This window comes from Penicillium verrucosum (genome assembly GCF_028828655.1).
Source record: "Penicillium verrucosum strain IBT 35672 chromosome Unknown utg000004l_segment0_segment0, whole genome shotgun sequence".
NCBI classification, from domain to species: domain Eukaryota; kingdom Fungi; phylum Ascomycota; class Eurotiomycetes; order Eurotiales; family Aspergillaceae; genus Penicillium; species Penicillium verrucosum.
The window spans coordinates 3635113-3655356 of NW_026643213.1; the positions used below are offsets into that span (position 1 = coordinate 3635113).

At 49.9% G+C, this 20244-nt stretch overlaps 11 protein-coding genes across 11 annotated transcripts; 4 read left to right on the plus strand and 7 right to left on the minus strand.

Moving 5' to 3' along the window:
• Positions 1-69: 69 nt before the first annotated feature.
• N7516_010663 (ESCRT-III subunit protein VPS20) lies at positions 70-998 on the minus strand (the record flags this gene model as incomplete). Its single annotated transcript, XM_057223381.1, has 3 exons — positions 70-297; positions 374-737; positions 913-998. Coding segments are annotated over 3 exons (678 nt in total), but the record flags the coding sequence as incomplete, so codon positions are not given.
• A 129-nt stretch (positions 999-1127) lies between these two features.
• N7516_010664 (putative AAA family ATPase/60S ribosome export protein Rix7) lies at positions 1128-3442 on the plus strand (the record flags this gene model as incomplete). Its single annotated transcript, XM_057223382.1, has 3 exons — positions 1128-1181; positions 1234-1473; positions 1550-3442. 3 exons carry the CDS (start codon positions 1128-1130, stop codon positions 3440-3442), a joined length of 2187 nt encoding a protein of 728 aa, XP_057070603.1.
• Positions 3443-3748: 306 nt separating this feature from the next.
• On the minus strand, positions 3749-6076 carry erb1 (ribosome biogenesis protein ERB1; the record flags this gene model as incomplete). The annotated part of the gene is made up of 3 exons (XM_057223383.1): positions 3749-3762; positions 3812-4343; positions 4400-6076. The coding sequence occupies 3 exons, from the start codon at positions 6074-6076 to the stop codon at positions 3749-3751; spliced, it is 2223 nt and encodes a 740-aa protein (XP_057070604.1).
• A 441-nt stretch (positions 6077-6517) lies between these two features.
• N7516_010666 (Zn(II)2Cys6 transcription factor rglT) lies at positions 6518-7654 on the plus strand (the record flags this gene model as incomplete). Its single annotated transcript, XM_057223384.1, has 1 exon — positions 6518-7654. The coding sequence occupies one exon, from the start codon at positions 6518-6520 to the stop codon at positions 7652-7654; it is 1137 nt and encodes a 378-aa protein (XP_057070605.1).
• A 595-nt stretch (positions 7655-8249) lies between these two features.
• Positions 8250-9664, minus strand: N7516_010667 (Paf1-complex subunit LEO1; the record flags this gene model as incomplete). The annotated part of the gene is made up of 4 exons (XM_057223385.1): positions 8250-8924; positions 8959-9243; positions 9299-9464; positions 9516-9664. 4 exons carry the CDS (start codon positions 9662-9664, stop codon positions 8250-8252), a joined length of 1275 nt encoding a protein of 424 aa, XP_057070606.1.
• A 298-nt stretch (positions 9665-9962) lies between these two features.
• On the plus strand, positions 9963-11302 carry N7516_010668 (Mob1/phocein family protein; the record flags this gene model as incomplete). Its single annotated transcript, XM_057223386.1, has 4 exons — positions 9963-10037; positions 10293-10561; positions 10619-10733; positions 10786-11302. Exons 1-4 carry the CDS (start codon positions 10015-10017, stop codon positions 11300-11302), a joined length of 924 nt encoding a protein of 307 aa, XP_057070607.1. The 5' UTR covers positions 9963-10014.
• A 678-nt stretch (positions 11303-11980) lies between these two features.
• N7516_010669 (uncharacterized protein) lies at positions 11981-12421 on the minus strand (the record flags this gene model as incomplete). Its single annotated transcript, XM_057223387.1, has 1 exon — positions 11981-12421. One exon carries the CDS (start codon positions 12419-12421, stop codon positions 11981-11983), a length of 441 nt encoding a protein of 146 aa, XP_057070608.1.
• Positions 12422-12812: 391 nt separating this feature from the next.
• N7516_010670 (rhomboid protease PCP1) lies at positions 12813-14779 on the plus strand (the record flags this gene model as incomplete). The annotated part of the gene is made up of 5 exons (XM_057223388.1): positions 12813-13656; positions 13712-13815; positions 13873-14206; positions 14272-14446; positions 14509-14779. 5 exons carry the CDS (start codon positions 12813-12815, stop codon positions 14777-14779), a joined length of 1728 nt encoding a protein of 575 aa, XP_057070609.1.
• A 212-nt stretch (positions 14780-14991) lies between these two features.
• On the minus strand, positions 14992-15480 carry N7516_010671 (uncharacterized protein; the record flags this gene model as incomplete). The annotated part of the gene is made up of 1 exon (XM_057223389.1): positions 14992-15480. One exon carries the CDS (start codon positions 15478-15480, stop codon positions 14992-14994), a length of 489 nt encoding a protein of 162 aa, XP_057070610.1.
• Positions 15481-16244: 764 nt separating this feature from the next.
• N7516_010672 (uncharacterized protein) lies at positions 16245-17065 on the minus strand (the record flags this gene model as incomplete). The annotated part of the gene is made up of 2 exons (XM_057223390.1): positions 16245-16723; positions 16798-17065. 2 exons carry the CDS (start codon positions 17063-17065, stop codon positions 16245-16247), a joined length of 747 nt encoding a protein of 248 aa, XP_057070611.1.
• A 2376-nt stretch (positions 17066-19441) lies between these two features.
• Positions 19442-19837, minus strand: N7516_010673 (uncharacterized protein; the record flags this gene model as incomplete). Its single annotated transcript, XM_057223391.1, has 1 exon — positions 19442-19837. One exon carries the CDS (start codon positions 19835-19837, stop codon positions 19442-19444), a length of 396 nt encoding a protein of 131 aa, XP_057070612.1.
• Between the last annotated feature and the right edge of the window lie 407 nt (positions 19838-20244).

The window sequence follows — 20244 nt, forward strand, 5'->3', positions numbered from 1 at the left end:
CCACAAAATGCTCTGGATCAATATAATGCAATGCTTGGTGCTGTGCAACGAGGACCCAACATATCTCCCCTACTGAGCAGGCAAAGCCGTTCGAGTCTCAGCCTTAGCCTTGGTTCTTGGAGTCGACTCTGGCACCGGCTCCTCAATAGGCAAATCAGCAGTAGGCGGACTAGGCAGTACGACATCATCAGGCAGGATCTCAGGACCAGCAAGTTCCCGCTGCAGAGCCTCCAGCTCATCCTCAACCTCGTCCTCATCTTGATTCGTCAAATGACCCGCCAGCATCTGGCTCACCTCCTATAACAACAATTAGTGATACTGAACCCCAGTCCCAACGTCCTGCACAACATGGGAATAGAAACAAGGAACGTACCTCCTGATAAGCTTTCGCCTCCTCGGTCTCCCCCATCAATCTCTCAACACCCTCAATGCCACCCATCTCTTGATTGATGGTTTGCAGCACCTTCGTGCCCTGCTGCAACCCAAATAGTACGTCCTTCTGCACAAGCGCAAACTCCACCTGCCCAGTCAACTGCTCCAATTGCGCGAGTTGTCCATCTGTCTTCTCCAGGAGTGACTCCTGGTATTTCTTGCGTCGAAGGGCGAGTAGTGCTCGCCGCCGATCATCGCGTGCGAGACATTCCTTGGCGATTTCCGTTTCGCGGTCTGTTAGGACGGTTATTCGTCGCTGGTATTGGTGTAGTCTGTCGCGTTGGTTTTTAAGATCGAGAATTGCCCTATATATATGCCACGGGTTGCTTGTTAGCTGGTATCATACTATTGGGTTGTGGACATGCTGGGTGGGGATGAGGGGGTCTCGTGAGGAGAACAACAGTATGCTCAGACAAGCGGGATTGAGAATGGGTTGAGGATATTGTATGTATACAATAGTATACCGTAGTCTGCACTCACCGATCCTGGGCAGAGATCTTATGCGAACTACTCGTGTTTCCCATGTTGTTGAAGAGAAGGGAGAACCTCCGATTAAGTAGATGCGGGCCTAGACGTGAATGACGTTATGTAACGGGCCTGTAATTACGTTGTAATTTTCAACCGATCTTTCAAATGTTTCCATCTCCGAAATTTCGGGCCCGCGGGCTTTTCTTTTGCACAACCAATATCAAATCATGCCTCCTAGGAAGGGTGGCAGGCCGACCCTCAGTCAGGGTCTGGACCGTGAGGTATGTATTCCAAGATTGTGTCTTGTCGGCTTTGACTGACCCCCCAAAATAGGTCTACCAGATCGTGCGCAAGATTATTGACGACCAACCCGAGACTGGGCGCATTCGACTATCGGTCCCAGTGATTTATGACACAATTAAGAAATCCAACTCGAGTTTGAACCGGAAACCGAAGAGACTTATCGAGGACAGTCTTGAGCGGGTATTGGAGGTTATCAAAGCTGATATGGGTGAAGAGGATGAGGATTCAATGGAGGGGGACTTTGAGGGACTTGAAGAGCCCGCCGCTACGGTACGTTATGCACTGCGCATATTTTTTTTTGGTTGCTTAAATGGGACGCAAATTCTAATTGGAATTGCCATATCAGGAACCCAATGGAATGAATCAGAGCGTGATTGGCTCGTGGGCAACAACGAAGGCCAAAAAGACCGCCGAATCCACTGCTAGCACACCAGCACCAACTGCCTCGAAGAGAAGAACGCATGGCGGAGAATCTGTGTCTAAGCGACGCAAGGCTGAGCCCGCGGATCGTTCGCCACCTACACATGTCAGTCTGGCTGATTTGGGTGGGCTGGATGATGTTGTTCAGGAACTTGGGGACTTGGTCATTCTACCCATGACCCGGCCACAGGTCTATCTATCATCAAACGTGCAGCCGCCACGTGGAGTATTACTGCATGGTCCGCCAGGTTGCGGTAAGACGCTAATTGCAAACGCTTTCGCAGCGGAGCTGGGTGTACCCTTCATCTCAATCTCTGCGCCTTCGGTCGTGTCAGGAATGTCGGGTGAATCCGAGAAAGCCCTGCGCGAGTACTTCGAAGAGGCCAAGCGTCTTGCTCCCTGTCTGATATTCATCGACGAGATCGATGCCATTACGCCGAAGCGCGAGAGCGCCCAGAGAGAGATGGAGAAGCGAATTGTCGCCCAGCTCCTGACCTGCATGGACGAAATTGCCCTTGAAAAGACAGACGGCAAGCCCGTTATCGTACTCGCGGCAACCAACCGCCCGGACAGTCTCGATGCTGCTCTGCGTCGTGGTGGTCGTTTCGATAAGGAAATCAACATGACTGTGCCCTCAGAGCCAGTCAGAGAACAAATCCTACGCTCACTCACTCGCAAAATGCGCCTGGCAGACGACATCGACCTCAAGACACTAGCCAAACGAACCCCCGGCTTCGTAGGCGCCGATCTCAACGACCTCGTCTCGACCGCCGGCGCAGCCGCCATTAAGCGGTACCTCGCGATCCTGAAGTCGAACAGCGGCGAAGAAATGGAGATGGAAATCGAAGGCGAAGACGACATCAGCCCGCGAGTCCGCGAACTCCGCCGTCTTATCAACCACGCTAAGGAAACCCCCATCGGCGACGAAACAGAAGTCGTCCTCGTCTCCAACGCAGACTTCTTCACAGCCCTCCCCAAGATCCAACCCTCCTCCAAGCGCGAGGGCTTCGCCACAATCCCCGACACAACCTGGGCCGACATCGGTGCCCTCGGCGGCATCCGCGACGAGCTCGTCACTGCCATCGTCGAACCAATCAAGAACCCCGATATCTACGCCAATGTCGGTATCACCGCCCCGACGGGTGTCCTCCTCTGGGGCCCGCCCGGTTGCGGTAAAACCCTCCTCGCAAAGGCCGTCGCCAACGAGTCCCGCGCAAACTTCATTAGCGTCAAGGGCCCCGAACTGCTCAACAAGTTCGTCGGTGAGTCTGAGCGCGCTGTTCGCCAGGTCTTTGTCCGTGCCCGCTCTTCCGTGCCCTGTGTTATCTTCTTCGATGAGCTCGATGCCCTCGTGCCCCGCCGTGACGATACACTCTCCGAGGCATCCGCCCGTGTCGTCAATACACTCCTCACAGAGCTTGATGGGCTCGGCAGTAGTCGCCAGGGTATCTATGTCATCGCTGCTACTAATCGGCCTGATATTATTGATCCTGCTATGCTGCGTCCTGGTCGTCTTGAGACTCTCCTCTTTGTGAACTTGCCCACCCCGCTCGAGCGTGTCGAGATCTTGCAGACTCTGCTCCGGAACTTGGCTATTGAGTTTAGTGAGGATCTGCGCAAGCTCGCTGAGGAGTGCGAGGGCTTCAGTGGTGCTGATTTGGGCAGTTTGTTGCGTCGTGCTGGTTACTCTGCTATCAAGCGTCGCGATAGTATTAAGTTCATTGACTTCGTTGCTGCTAAGTCGTTTGTTCGGCCTAGTGTTACGGATTTGAGGAAGTATGAGAAGCTCAGGAGGGACTGGAGTGGTGGTGTGGTCTGAGTTCGGGATGGTTTGTATATGTACATCTATACATATTTAGATCTAGAGTTTTCTTTTTTTCTCCCATTTTTTCTTGCTTGGGATCGTGGACATAGATACCTTGAATATTTGCGATTTATTCGAACATTGGATCATTCATTTCTACATCCTTTCGACTACTACCGAGCTACAATAACTCCAAGATCTATGTTTGATACGAAGCAGAAAACGTTAAAGAAGCAACTTTTTTGTAAGATAACTATACAAAAGGAAGATTATGCAAAAAAAAAAATAAATAGGGAAAAACGCCCAGAAAAATGTCAGACATCATGCAACGGCATCTCAAGATTACATCCACAAGCGACACGTTCCATCGGCACCAGCACTGACAGCCCACGCCTCGCGGGGGGTGCCAGTCGATATCCAAAACACCCAACTCGCCAGTAATCTTGTGGCCCTTGAGAACCTTGAGCGGCACAATGGTAGCATTGCTGAGCATATCTCCAGTAACGCTGCCGTGGAAGATCTGCAGGGATCCATCGTCGGAAGCATCCGCGAAGAGCGGGTAGCGGCCGCTGGGGTGGAACTTGACGGCACGGATAGCCTTGCGGTGGTAGCGGAGAGTCTTGTAGGGGCGCTGGGAGAGGTCGAGATCGTGCCAGAGCAGACGACGATCGTACGAGCCAATAATGATGTTGTCGCCGCCGGATGCGCTCGAAGAGGTCGGGTGGATGTCGAACGACGAGATCCAGCGTGCACCAGGCTGCAGGATCTTGACGAGGAGCTGGCGTGAGAGATCGTATGCGCGAATCGAGCGCTGGTTGGCAACGAACAGGATGGGTTTCGACGGGTGGAAGTGGGCGGTCTGGGGGGACCACCACCCTTGAGGCGGCGCCGGAAGGGGAATTGTGTCAGGTGCTTGCTGAGTGTGTGGATGGAGATCGCGACGGAGGCCGGTGTCGAGGCGCCCGAGCACACTGTCACGAAGTAGTCGCCGCGGCGGTGCCAGGAGATAGTCTTGGGCACGTAGCGGAGGGGAATGACGACGCACACACCGGCATCCACGAGAGCGGACGAGGGACGGATCCAGGTTGGGGGCGCGTTCTTCTTGCCTTCCTCTGAGGCACTGGGGGCCGGTCGAGAGGCGGCGAAACCCCAGCCTGCGTCGAGGAGATCCAGACTGGCCTTCTCGATTTCAGGGTCGACAATGGGAGGAACAGAGAGGAAGATGTCGTCTCCTGCGGTGGCAGCGAGGATGACAGCATCCTTGCCCGGACGCCAGCGGACAGTGCTGACCGCCTCGTCATCGCTGAGCTTCACGCTCCACAGTTGGCGACCTGTGAGGAGTTCCCAGACGCGGACGGTACCGTCGTCGCCACCAGTAGCCAGCCAGACTCCAGTTGGGTCCACGTTGACAGAGCGCACACGGCCCTTGTGTCCGCGGAAGACTGTGGCACAGGCAGTGGGGAAAGGCTTGAGCTCCTCAGGGCTGGGGAGCTTGGGCAAGAGACTCTCGGGGTCGATGTTCAGCTTACTACGACGCACACGCGGAGCAAGGTAGAGATCCAAGCAACGCTCGAACTTCTCTTGGACGAAGTTGTCGTATCCAGGAACTCTGCGCAGGGAGCCAAAGTCGTTGGGTAGGTAATCCTTCTCGCGATCCTCGGGATCTGTCTGTTCCCATTCCTTACGTTCCTTGTTATCGGGCAGGTACTCAGCAGGCGGGTGGTAACTCTCCTCGTAGCCAGGGGGTGGGAGTTTGGGTGCCGGGATATGCATGACGTGGTCAGGTCGCTCAGCTTCGTCAGCCCACAGATCGTAGTTGATGAGTTCCTCATCCTTATCTTCTCTCTCCTCTGGCGCCTTGTAAGGAAGAATGCGGCCCTCGCGGATGGCCTTCACAAGCTTCATCACACGCTTCTGCTCGTGCTTGGATGGCACGAAACGGCGCTTGGGTTCGGGTGCGGCGCTCAGGGGCATGATCTCCTTTTCGCTGCTGAACCATTCCACCAATGGCTCATATGGGTCGTAGCCCTCGGAGGGGACCTCGTTCATTTGCACCTTGCGGAGCAACTCTAATTCCTCCTGGCTGAGCTCCAGAGGCTTACCGGTCTTGGGGTCAGTCAGACCGGTCCAGCCCTTGGGGATTTCAATGCTATCCAACAACGCATCCAGGGCCTCGCCCTTGGCGGGACGCATAATTTTCTTTCCATTGATGTCGTAACCAATGTGGGGATATTCGTCGTAGAACTTCAGGGGGATGTCGCCAATGGTGTTGGCATTTTCATCCACCTCGGAGAGTTCCGAGTTGTCGTCTGGGTGAATTTCATCCCAGAGGTAGCGATCGTTTCCGTTGGCGTCCTTCACAATGCGGAAGTTAGGTTCACCGGCAGCTGGCTTGATTTCCTCTGTATCAGAGGGAATCTCGTCGCTGTCCAATTCATCTTCTCCATCTTCCGAGTCGCTGAAGTCATCGACTAGCTCGACTTCCGAGTCACTGTCGTCGTCTTCGCTGCCCGAGAGATCTTTGGAGTTGTCCGACAAGGCTCCATCGAGGTTGCCTTTGCTCAATTCGTCACCGGAAAAGACACCAGCTTCCTCCTCGACATCGCGAGTGACAGCCTTGCGCTTCTTTGAAGCCGCCTTGGGGTTCATGATGCCGTTCAGCGGGTGTTGTCTTGTTGCGGTAGATCCATAGTTTTTTTTTTTTAGGATAATTTCTCGGGGCGCTCACCGCCCACATGACCGCCCCCATCTTATCGGGACTATCTAGCCAATGTTCTATTTTTGAGATTCCAAAGGAATGTTTTTGAACGATTAAAGAGTCCATTTTCTGAATAATATTCTCAAGCAATGGCACTTCCACCTGAGTATGAGGGAGGGGTTTCTTTGCCTATTACGAATGATTCCTCGGACCCAAAAAGACATGCAGCATGCGACGAGTGTAGTAAGTCTGACAGGCCGATGTAACACAACTCTCACTGATCAGTCTGCTGCTCGACAGGAAAGCGAAAGCTCAAATGCTCTGGGGAACCATCAGGCTGTTTGCGATGTAACAAACAGTCACTTTCTTGCAACTATTCCATACAAAAACAGATGGGCCGGCCGCCCAAGAAAAGGACGCGGACAGAAGATGAGGGGGCCAGCTGCCCAGCGCTATCGTTTGCCGAAATTTGGCCTAGCCCAGTGGACTCGCAACAATCTTCACTAGGGATAAGTCCAAGCACAGTGGCCTTCTCAGACGCCGATCATCTTTGTCCGCAATTATTCTGGCGACCTGGTATGAACCCGAATTTGCCACAGTCCCAGCCCGATGACCAATTGTCAGGCTATAAAGACCACAACCATACCTGGAGCCCAGACCTTGCGAAACAGCCAAACCTTGGTGTTCCAGCATCATCTTCCCCTTGGCCTGATTTCTCGGCCATATCCAAAGCCACGGCCATGCCAATGTCACTCCCTAGCCCCCCAACCTTCCCTTCTATGCACTCCCTCCCGCTCTCTCCTACCATGTCCGTTTCTTCCGACTCCACAACATCTGGATGTCCATGTTTATCATACCTCTACCTATCCCTCAGCCACATGACATCGATCTCCTCCTTCCCCGTCAACTCCCACACCCTATGCTCGCTATATATTGCTGCACGAACAGCACGAGATGTGATTCGCTGCCAAGTTTGTCCAAAGGTCTTTGCAACGGGCCTTCAAAATATCATGTTCATAGGGACTTTATTAACTGTCGTCGCGGACGCATGGCTGCGCGTCTCACAAGCTGATGCTGTCGAACTGGGCATGCAGTCTGCGCCACCAGATTTCGTGTCAGAGGCGCTCCAAAGCCCCGACCCAGCACAAGTTTGGAAAAAATGGCTCCACGATGTTGTTCGTCGTGCTGTCATTGGTGGTTCCGTTGGGCCAGGTGCTATGATTGCTTGTTCATGGCAGCCAGCTCTACTTTCCATGATTATTGAAATCGAGAATCGACAACGCCACTGGCATGAACCTGGGCAACATCCACTTGGAGGGTGTAATCCATTATCCAACCCGGGCTCAGCTCACTCAGAGGATCGGGATGACCCCGCGGACAAGGAGTTTTTATGCCTCCGTGTGGTTGGGAATGCTAGAGAGGTGATCAAAAAGTTCGAGTTTAATCCTTCAGAATATCCCGAGGGCGTTGAGCCGATCACTACGACGAACAGAGAGCATAAAAGGCACACGGGAGCGCATCATACATGAAAATTTTGTCTAATCAAAGCTTGGGTCTGATTTCTGCATTTCGAATATGTTTAAGATATGGAGTTATTATTATATACCATTGGGCATCGGATACGATATAAATTTACACTTCTTCGCAGGTACGAAGCTAAGATTGATCACTTCCAGTCCCCGGTAATCCAGCGACTAAGTGTGCACCTTGAAGCCAATTTCAATCTATATGCTACACATAGTGGTGCAAGATATATACAGGAGTCTCTTGCACAAAGTATGCCTTTTTCTTTACCTTCGTATACACCTAAAAATATATAACAAGGCCGTATAAGCGGCCGACTATTGTTCTCTCTTTTTTTACTTTGGTTTATCATTTTATATATGACTCTCACCCGTGAGGCGAAATCTGTAAGTTAGTACAGTATCTTAATCAAGGTTGATATGTCATTGACCATTTCATTAATTTTTGTTGTACAAGCATCAAGTCAGTGAAATGAGCCCCATTGTCCCTCGAATGCCTGTTCATGTAGATGACGCCGGACCATGTGGATATGTAACAAGAAAATTGCATCGAAAACGTGAAAAGAAAAAGAACCTGCGAGAGAAGGAGAACGCCACAAGCTCACTCGTCGTCCTCGTCGTCCACCACGTAGCGGTTCTTCTTTCGGGCAGGAGGTGTGCCAGCCCTGGCTTGAGGCTCTGGCTTGCTACGGGCAGCCTTCGTAGGTGCAGCCTCCACGTCATCTTCACCTTCAGCGTCCATGTCTTCATCCTCCAGCTCCTCTTCTTCATCCTCGGCTTCTTCCTCCAGCTCCTCATCACTGCCAACCAAGAATCCATCGTCCTCATCGTACTCGTCTTCTCTGTTACGGGCACCACGAGAGTAATCTTCTTCTTCGTCGTCGGTGTAGATCTCGCCGCGGCGGTTTTGGCGGCGAGGCTTGGCACGTGGGCGAGTTGTGTGCAAACCGCCATCTTCAAGGCCACCGACACTAAGACCGCTAGGACCAGTGCGAGTAGCGCCATGGCGGCGACCGCGGTCGGCTTCGCGATCAGCAAGTTGCTGGCGACGGCGCTCGGCCTTGATAGATTCTTTCTCCATCAGTTCGGCACGTTTGCCAGCCAACTCCGGATCCTCTGTTAGTTCATAGCGCGGCGCAGTGCCAGCTGCGGTCTGCTTGCTACCACGACCAGCAGCAGCCAATTGTTCTTGCAATCGCTGAACGGCATCGTCCGTTTCCAAGGTGGTCGGGAGAATAGTCAGACCTTTGGTGATATGCGAGGTCAATCGGAAAACCTGGGCTGTTTCCAGCCCAGCAGCGAGAAAAAACGTGAGAGTCCAGCTTGTGGTCATAGTCGCCGGACTTGGTGAGAGGTGCGAGGGGTTTGGATGCGATGCGGTATTGTTCAAGAGGAGCGGAGGCGAGTTGAAGAGTGATAGAGCCATCCTCCCATTTGATCATGCGGGCATTGGACTGTAAAAGGGAGTCATCTGCAGGATCCTTCCGCCAGCATAGGGAGGTAGCAGCGGTCTGGTAAGCCGGTGGGACATAAGTCTCGGGATTGAATTCTTCTCCTTCGATAGAGAGGAAATCCGGCACGCGCATTGCGTAGACCTGGTACAATAAGTTAGATTAACAACAAAGACCTCAAGGTAGAAGCTCCTCTTACCTCCCCATCGTTGGTCAATGGCACTGGCGCCCGGGCAAGGTCCTGGTCAGCAACATTGACTTCCTGCTGCTCCTCGTCCACATCATCCATTCGGTCTTCGCGCCGATCATAGCGGTTCTCATCGTCGCCTGAGTCAAGCTGTTCATCGTCTAGGTTGCGGTGGGGTCTAGCAATATATCAGTACCTAGCTCTTGTCGCTATGGTGTGGTTCGCATACTCAATGTCATCGAGTCCGCCCTCTCCGTCCGAGCCGAAGAGATCGTCGCCTTCGTCCATTTGGTCGGCACCAGGATCATTGGCATTGCTGGGCGCAGGGCTCTCATGGCCATTGCTGGGGCGCCGGACGCCCTCCTCATCGGAGGACATGGTGTATGGAATTTATTGCTGCTGCAAAAGGTCGTAGGTGCGTGGAAGTGACAGTGACTCCTTGGTATTTGTATTCGGAGTAAGCGGAAGATGTGAAGTGAAGAAGTTCAAGTGGATGGGTGGAGAGAGAGAGAGAGTGTATTGACAATTGTGTTATCGGCCATTCACGACGGAGCTCCCATAATTCGATTGACTCGCGGGGATATAGATTATCCGGTTCCGGACTGAAATAGGACTAGTGTCTTGATGGCCCAGACCAAAAGGGGATCCTCAACGTGTGGGCATCTCACCGTCTCGTCCCTCATCCCTGTTATTTTCTCGATTTGAAGCATTGCAGATCAATTTCAAAGATGGCGACCTTCTTCCAGAGCGTGTAAGTCATGGTGCGCCATTGTGGACTTGTTGCAATCGGCCGTTGAATCTCCCTTCTACCTTTACCCCCTCATACTGCACGAAGAATCCCCCGGCGCCACAAATACAAAGGAGCATTCTATGCCTTAAAGTCTAATATTTCTCCTGGCGCCTCCTGTCGTTCACATCTACTCTTACTTCTTCAATATATGCCCACTTCATTCTCAAACAGCTATACCTCGCCACAATCATCTGCTAACTCTATCTTTGGATACAGTCGCCAAGGATTTGGCCGAGGAGGAAACAATAAGAGCAACAATCCCCCCAAAAGCCCAGCACAGGCCTCTACTCCCCAGCATCAAGCCACCATGTCGAATTCGCCCTCGATTTCTAGCAGTCTGTCAGTGGAGAACCAAGCGAATGACCCCGAGGGACCCAAATACTTCTTCCAAGAGAAGTATGCCCCGCTGAATGTGAGGGGCAACTTCTTGACCCTCTGTGCTTGCCCGAAGAATGTGGAGCTGGGCGAGTGGCTGGCTCACCAGAGTAAGCAATGTGGAAGCTTATCTTGATAGCGGGGAAGCTAATGTGTTTCTGCTTTAGTTGTTGAACAATATCGTCTACTCCACGGCATGCTTCAGGTTATCCAGGAGGTGAACAGTGTGACCGGTCTACCTATTTGCAATGAAAACACTTGCCCAACAATGTCCGCTGGACGGTATGTGGAGTATAGCGGGGTAAAATTATGAACCGAGCTAACGATTTTAAAGGCTGACCTATACCTGGCTTGTTGACGGCCGCGCCGCCAAAATTTCCGCCCCGAAGTTCATCAACCGTGTCGAGAAATGGATCGTCAGCAAGATACACGACCCTGTCATGTTTCCTACCGAAAAAGTCAACGGCACTCCCGAGACATCTGCCATCAAAGAGGCCAATGGCGCATCAACAACTCCCTCTGACCCCGCCAACCCAGATGACTGGATCGGCAAGTCTAGTGGCTTCCCACCAACATTTTACAAGGACTGCCAGGGTATCATGAAGCAGATGTTCCGGTGCTATGCCCATCTGTACCATGCTCATTGGCTCAACCCCTTTTGGCACATTAACAAGCACGATGTCCTCAATATGTGCTTCGTTCACTTCGTGACCGTTTCAAAGTACTACGGGCTTGTGTCCGACAAAGAGATGGAGCCCATGCAGCCCTTGATTGAGTTGTTCATCAAGCAGCAGCGGGTTCCCCCAGAGGCGCTCAACGGTGGCCACTGGGCCCAGCAGGCCGCCACTTAAGCTCCACCGGTCTGGAGTTGCACCTTTTTGTTTTTACATTGACGACCATGACATGTCTGCTAACCTGGAGTTGGGCCGCGCTGTCTTTGTTAGTATTCTGCTTTCTCCTTCTACCATTTCCACCAAAAAAAATTGGGCGAATTTGCGATGATATGACACAGAGCTGGGGCTTTGATTGAGCATTTAGCATGCGCTGTGAATTTTCTACTTGATGATCTTGCATACATGTATCTTCACCCAGCGTCAGCTGGTCATTGCATGTTTTTTTATTTTATTTACTCATTGCAATACATTCATCTGATCATGATTCCATAACGAGATTTGGGGCTGTAAATGATCCACTAGATACATTCCATTTTTGTCTGGACCTGGTGACTCGCATGTGCCTAGGGCCACAGAAGACCTGAGTAGTCCCTACGGCTCCGGGGTAGTCGTTCGTCGGGATGACCGTCTCTTGGTCATTATGATCCAAGCATGTAAATCGTACTGTCAAGTATGCATGCTGTGAAACATAGCCAATTGACATAGGTCGATCTTCGACCCACACGAAAGTGCAGTAAATAGCCCACAGATACCAGTGATCGAGAACCACTGACGCACTGGTGAGGATGCTTTTGAAGATTTGAGCGGTTCAAGCCAGCTCAAAGCTGGCGGTATGTAGATGACCCACCGAATTGGTCACAAATGGACCCCATCCCCATCCTCCCGGTCATTGGACTCTTGTCCTGCACCGTCCGCAGGTCCAGTCCCGGCCTCAGTCTCGTTTCCATTCGTCATCGGCACATCTGTCAAAGCGTCTTGTTCCTTGTCGATCTTAAGCTCATCAAGCTCAATCCAAGGTTGTCCACGATTCTCAACCTCGGTCTTCAGTAACGTGATCCGCTCATTCATGGAAACTGTCACTCCCTCGTTTTCGGCGACATACCCTTCCAGCTCCTTCTTTTCTTCTTCGGAGTCGTTGCTTTCTGTTAAGAATGCACGGAGCTCGGCATTCGAGCGGTGCAGGTGTGCGATGGAGTTTGTGAGCTCGGAGACTTTGCTGTAGAGGACTGCGATGGGGAGCTCTTTGATTGCCTCAGAAAAGGCCCCTGGAGTTATGGGGAGAGCTTCAGTTGACATTTCGATGATTATTTTGTGAGGGATGTAAGGTATTGGAATCGATGCGGGATGATCGCCAATGCTGTTTGGGTTGTTATCTTGTTATCATCACGTGGGGCTTATACATCAGCTCTGGAGGAGATGTTGATGGTTGGGGTTGAGTATTGTTGGATAAGGGATGTGTAGAATTTATGATATCATAGCCCAGGTTAATGATATATTTTGAAGAATAAAGCGTATTCAAACAATTCCTATGATTTCCCCATCTTCGTGGTGTATACCTGCAACCGCGGTCTCGGAACAACTCTGCAGCCGTGCGGTCAATTGATGCCGCCAAAAAGATCCCCGAACAATCAACCACCACCGTATATTTCGTGGTTCTCTCCAAGCCCTCGCTCTCCAGTCACAGGATATGAGCAATGCGGTCTGGGCCGTATGGCGGGCGCCATGCCCAGGGCTCCGCACATCCGTGCTGCCAGTAACATTCCGACCTGGCAGTCGCGATCTCCGCATTACCCCATGGCGCATGTATAGCACATCGCGCCAATCCACGTTGCCAATCCCGAAGCTTCTATCCCAGCTATTCCCCCGCCCGTCTCGACCAACTCCAACCCCGATATCTCCACAACGATTCAACCCGGTCTCTACCCCCCGCCGCTTCAAACGTACATCCGCCGCATCTCCAAAGCCAAAGCCTAAATCGGATCCCTTAGAGGTTCATCCTCGCCAAAAGCCCTTCTCCGATGCCGAGATCAAAGCTATCTTTGGGCCCGCCAAGTTTAACGCAAAGCTGGGAAACCGTATCCTGGCCGTCCTACACGGCCATCGTCTGACCGGCACGCTCGATGCAGACTTGCCAATTGACATTGCCCGCGCTATCACCAAGCAGCAGTTTGATATTGCTCTGGAATGGCTCCGAAATGAGTATCCCGTCGACGAGGACGCTGCTATCTTCGCCCGAATTGAGCGTGAGGATCGCGCTGCGGAAGAGAAGCTTGTGCGCCGCGCTGAGAAGCTAGGCCTGTACAAGCCGCAGAGCGGTTCTTATGACGCCGAGCTCGGCGAGGAGGGCTCTCCTTACGGCAAGAGTGTTTTGAAAGAGGCTCGTGAAAGGAATGAGAAGCGCTTGTTGGCTGAACAGGAACGGAAAAGGCAGGAGTGGCTCGATGGCGAGAAAGAAGAACAGGAAAGGTTGAAGCGCGAGTTTGGGAAGGACACTTCCCTGCAGCAGTACCAGGAGGCTGCGCTTACTGAGGGTATGTATACCAGGGTTTGAGATTGGGTGCTTGGTATTGGTGCTGACATTTTTAGCTCGTCCCCGTGCGGACCCTATCGAAAGGCCGTATCTCGCTTGGGTCCAGAAGCATCATATTGCCGCTACCAACGAGAGTCCCGAGTCGATGAATATCACCAATGTAAGGATGGCTCACGCTGTGGAATTGTTTGGCGGCTAACCATATTTGGACTGGCAGTCTCAGCGTCTTCTCGCTCCGCTTCTATTCTCGATTGTTGTTCTCGCCCTTTGCTATACCTTTGCTCAGAAATATGAATTCCCAGCACGGAAGGACCGCATCATGCCGGATGTGCCTCCTGCTGTGGCTACCGTGGGCGCCATCGTGGCAACTAACCTAGCAGTCACTTTGCTATGGAAATATGTACCTCCCGCGTGGAGACTGCTCAACCGTTACTTTGTGATTGTTCCCTTCTACCCCAGCTCACTGGGTATGATTGGAAGCACATTCAGTCATCAGGCATGGAGACATCTTGGAACTAATATGATAGTTTTGGGACTTATGGGAACCAGAGGTATGCATTGTGGCTAGTGGAAACACCAGAAAATATGGGTTCTAATTTCTTTTCCTACTCTACAGTACACGATGAAATCGGCCGCGGAAACTTTTTGGCTATCTACTTCGCTTCCGGTGTCATGGGATCTGTCTTCTCATTGACACGCAGTGTGATACTCGGCCGCCTGGGCATGACCTCCCTTGGAGCCAGTGCTGCAACCAGCGGTATCGTCGCCGCATGGTGCATGTCTCACTTCAAGTTTGTCTCCCACCATCTCTCCGGTCTTTGTTCTATGTGGTACCGATTCTGACCGTTTCTAGTGACCAAATCACCATGTGGATTCTTCCCCAGGGGCTCCAAGACCACATTTGGACCTACGGCTGGGTCTTCCTTACCTGCCTGGTCGGCACTGAGGTCTTCAGCTTGGTAGCTCCGGCGTTTTTATTCCGCGCCTGGCCCCTCTCCCGACTGACCAAGATGGACCATGCTGCCCATCTAGGTGGTTATGTTACTGGTGCTGGATGTGGATATACCCTCATGCAGAAAAAGAAAGAGCGTGAGAGAAAGGCGAGACAGTCAAGGTGGATTTAAAGTCTCATCAATAAAGACCTGGTAACCTATTTATGGGTTCCAATTGTATTATACTGGCGTTACCGAGGCAAATTCTAGCCTTTCATTCTACTCATTTACTCAGATTACCATGGTTTCTCACTGCGTTGTTCCATTTAAAATATCTGATATATCATTTCACCAAAATCATGTTAACCATGTTCACAAATCTCACCTCACTCCAATCCCACGGTCTACTGTAGCACGGTAACCATAGACCACGGATTCAAAACCGTGTACTCAGGCTTCCGCCAATGCAAAGGCACATCCAACAACCGATCCTCGGGATACACAGGCGGCTGGCGAGCCCGGAAAAGGAAGTGCTTGTCGATAGAAACAGTTCCCTCGTGAACGCGGTTCACCCACCACAGCGCAGCATAATCAACCTGAAACATCAACCTCTTCTTATCCTGCAGGGGTGTTTCCAGCTGGATTGGGAACGAGACACAATTCTTCCCCAGGCCGTGTTGAGCAGTATCACTCCAACCAACCAGCTTCTCTGCGATCGTGTCACAGATATGCACTATAATCTCCAAGTCACTGGTGTTCACGCCCATTGTGTCTGGGAGAGTCACGTTACCCCAGATCCAACCTTGCTGGCTGTTGTGGGGGTCTTTGAAATGGAATCGGTGGCCGTGCTCGATCTGGCTTGACTGGAATACACTTGGTTGGAAAAGGGGCATTGCGGTGGTTGGTGGTTGGTTGAATGGGTGTCTCTTGTTGTATTGATGTGGTCTGTGTTCTTGGGTGGACTGCTTTTTGGTTTCTGTTAGTGGGTGCTTTCCGGGATGATGGTGGTGAGGTAGAGTCGAGGCGAGGAGATGTCAAGGGTTTATATACTGAGGAAGAAGCCGTTTATTCTGATAATTGGGGGACAACAATGAAAGGTATTAGTCCTTTCATGGATATAATACCTTTCTCTGTTCTTTAAGAAAGTATAACTGTTTCTCTCTATACTCTTTGTTTGGCTTGATGGTCTTTATTAATCTTTTCTATGTTCAAATCTGCTCTTTGGTTTTATTTCTTCGTCAGGTCCTTAATTTCCTTCCATCAGAAGAGGCTTTTATCCTTTGTCATAAAATCGGCTTTGGTATAGAAGGATCCTGAGGAAGACTAGAGATAATCGCAGTTAATATTGCCGGACCATTGTGTATTAGTTACCTAGATAGGCCATTAGCCCTCTAATAACCATTAATATCAGTTCTTGGATACTAGTTTCGATTAATTCATCTATCTTGCATGTCAACTATACATATTGTTACTAGCAGTTATCGAGTTACATGAACTACTGTACAAATCCTACTCTTACAAAGACTCTTTTAATAGAATATTTTAACATGGGAGGAAAAAGTAGTACATTGCTCGCTCTAACGTCCAAATAAACCAGAAACATTCCAGCCCGAAGAGACTACGTATGTACTCCCTATATAAACAGACAAAGAATAAACTACAAAATATTCCAGGGATCCATCAGCACTTCCCCCACATCCAACATATCAGCTAGTCTCACCGTCTTACGACGAGTATCAACAAAAATCATCTGTTGATCCAGCGTAACCTTCTTAGCCATGATCTGATCATACCAATACTCTGCAAGACTTCTAGCAAGAAGAAGATCGGGATGCGTATGATCAGGCGTATACGACTTGGGAATAGTGGTACTCAGATCGCGCTGGATAGGGATCGAGATACACTTTCTCCCTAGACCATGCATTGCCTGATCTTCTATAGTGAAGTCGCCCTTTTCAATTCTAGTCTTTACCCACATCATGATCGTTGAATCGGAAATGCCGCGGTGATCGATGTTTTTGCGGAACCATACTGTCACCCAGTAGTAGTCGAATCGGTCAGCGGCGGGCTCGGCGAAATACTGTCCCGTTGTGCCCTTGTACACGCTTGGTTGAAACTTACTTGGTCTCTCGATGGCTACGGGGCGTGGAGAGGGTTTAGGCTTGCTTGGTCTCTTGGTGGTTTGTGGGCGTGAAGAGGGCCCGGGGGACCCGTCGTGTGGACGTGAAGAGGGCCCGGGGGACCCGTCGTGTGGACGAGAAGAAGGCCCGGGGGACCCATCGTGTGGGCGTGAAGAGGGCCTAGGGGGCCAATATTGTGGACGTGAAGAAGGTCCCGGGGAACCATCGTGTGGACGCGAAGAAGGCCCGGGGGACCCATCGTGTGGGCGTGAAGAGGGCCCAGGGGGCCAATATTGTGGACGTGAAGAAGGTCCCGGGGAACCATCGTGTGGACGCGAAGAAGGCCCGGGGGACCCATCGTTTGGGGTTGCGTTTCGGGAGTGCATAGTAGAAGGATGCTTTTTCTGGAAGATGCTGGTGATATAGAACTCGAGGCGAGGATACCGAGGGCTTATAAAATGATATTTGAGATGGAATATCTTCAGTATTGCATGGAAAATAACAAAGGCCTTTCATTGCTACAATGGCTTTCTTCATTGTTCCAATGGCTTTGGTCTTTGGTAGAGATAAAGTCTTTGTACTATGTATAGTTCTACCCAAAGTGCGGGTTTGAGCCCATTGGCAAATATCAATGGACTTGTCTATATTTGTGTTGACTATTAAACCAATCCGAGATATATAGAAAACATCTATCTGTATTATCAATGTACTAGGAAGGACACTAAGAAGAAGATAAATTTCATACCCGACTGAAGTGGTCAACTATCAATTGGAAGGGCAAGGACGATGTAGTAAGAGAGTTATCCACATCTGGGGATTCTTCTGGTGTATGAGACTCTAGACAAAATATAGACCGTCTTCCTACAGATCAACTTTGATCAAGATACTGTATTACCAAGTTACGGATTTACCCTCAGGGGGAGAGTATTTCGGCATTTCCATCAAAGTGAACTGTTCTTTTCCAAATCAGATTTTAGAGGTAAACCGATTGTACCTGTACCTACGAGGACAATATGATATTTAAGAAACATATGTTACTTACGATAAGTTGGCTGGTCAGATTCTATAACTACTACCTATGTAGGTATTTAACTTGACTTACATCTAATTTTATTGTCATAATATCTCTTAGAAAGACTATAAAACACAATATTCAATTTCTCATGCTATACCAAAAGTGTCCAGACTCCAAAACATAAGTCGAAAATAGATACTGCGATGCGTACATGATCCTCGGTAACCAATAGGCCATCGAAGGCTATGTATCCTATTTGTTTTTTTTTTTTTTCCTAACGTTCACGTCTATCCACTAGAATCTCAAAAATACGGCCCCTTCTAAGAGTAGCCGTGCGATTATACATTTCGTTTAGCCAGTATCTTGCGTCACACACAGCCTGGATCATGATTGTACGGGTCGCTTCCTCCAGGGAAACATTTCTCCCCTCAGGCGCATCCCGTACCGGGAATGAGATACAATAAAATCTTTCCCAATGCTGCGGAGATCGATAAATCTTAGCACGGCAGTTCTCGATCTCGCAAATCGCAAACTCTAAGAGCATTTCATCGTTATGGGTGTATTTCATGCTGGGGAGGAATTCGACGGTTACCCAAGAATAGTCATCACTGTAGGGCTCCTCTGCAACCTCACCTATACTGTTTAGGAAAAAGAGAGACCGGTCGGGGAGTGGCCTAGTATAGCCTCGTTTATCTTCACTATATACCATATTTTCAGTGATCTGAGTGAGCTTTGGAAAAGTTGTTTGTTGTGTATGGTTGAAAGAGGATATTGCTTATATCGAAGGACCTGTGAGACCACGCAGGCCTTTTTATACGGATGATACCGAGTTTTAAAATAAACGAGAATAAATTGACAAAGACTTTGATGGCTTCAATGCCCTTTGTGATCTATGGCTAAAGCCTTTAGCTGCCTTGAGTCTATTCCTCGCTAAAAATAACTATTAATAAAGAATTCATTATGAAAGCAGAAAGTCAAGGTTATTGAAAACGTATTCCAGTAATTACAGCCAGGAATTTCAAATGGACATGAACGAAAAAACAGGATAACCATGAGAGAAAAGAATCTTGAAGAAGTGCCTCGGCACGCTCTGACAATAGACATAGAAAGTTAGCCAGCTCTGTGGAAATACTCAATTAATGGCTTTAAGCCATTATAGAGGAGGACGTTCATCGAGCAGGCAGTCGAATGGAGCAATGGAAAGAATGAGGAAGGACACTCTGTATCCGCAAAGGTTAAGAGGCTTTTAGGGCCCATTGCGGACTGTGTGGTCCAGGACATGTTTCATGGCGTTAACAGTCTCCCGAAATAGAAACAATAGGAGTACTACGGGTAGGCAGATAGGACCAACCGAATATGAAGTTGTCTACTTAGGGTGTTGAAAGAAAGAGAGAAGGGATTTATACTATCGATATAACCTAAAAAAGAAGGAACATATGGGTACTTGGTACTTGGTACTGGTACTTGGGAATTGTGTATGATTTATATGGTTACTTAGGTATTAGTGACTTGGATGAACGACTTGAACGACTTGATAACTGGATATTGAGGTACTAACTTCTTTAATAAACAATCACTTCAACATCTTGGCTGAGAAAAAAGGACTTGATATTCTTCCCTTGACATAATTCTCAGATTCCATTGACTTGTATCGGGCAATATGGGCTAATCAGCCTTTTCTCTCCGTAGGGTAGGTACTACGACTAAAAAGTCCACAGGTTACTGACACCCGAAAATCACCTCCCTGTCAAGATTAGCCATCCCAACACGAATATACTCGAGCCACTTATTCCCATCGGTCTCGGCACGAATCAAGATTGTGGCCGTGTCAGCAGAACTCTTTGGAATAGGGATCGAGATACAAATCACTCCCATGTTATGCAGTGCCACTTCGCTCACGATGGCTCGTCTGGTTTGGATGTGGTGAAGGGCATACCTCACGATATCTTCGTCGCTATGGGTGAATTCCATTTCTTCGGGAAGAACCACGGTGACCCAGTCAGCCTCCTCGTTGTCTGGATCCTCCGACAACTGAGGGCCTATTTTGACCCAGGTTTCATCGTCAACCTCTTCCAGATAATCAGCGCATATGACGAATACACTGCTCTGTCCCATGTCTACTGAGACGGATTAGCGGATTGAGTGGGAGTTAGGGGGACTTAGCCTTTGTTTATTTGGAAGGTTGCCTTGCGTAGAAACTCAGGTTTTTCTCTATGAAGGGATAAAAGACCAAGTGATGGCCTGAGACACAAGACTGAAGGACAAGCCGCTCTTTATATTGTGAACATTCAGATACAATGAACGCACTTTGAGAGGAAACAAAGACTTATTATTGCCAGAATGGCCTTGTCCTGTCTTTCATCAAGTCTACACGACCCCGGACCAAGTCTATGTCTACATGAAACACTTGGTTTCTCGACAAATGAGCCAAAGCCATCCCATATCCTTTGTTCTAATACAATCAACTGATGAAATATCGATCCCGCCGATCTGGGAGGCTCTTTGTTACTCGATCTCTATTA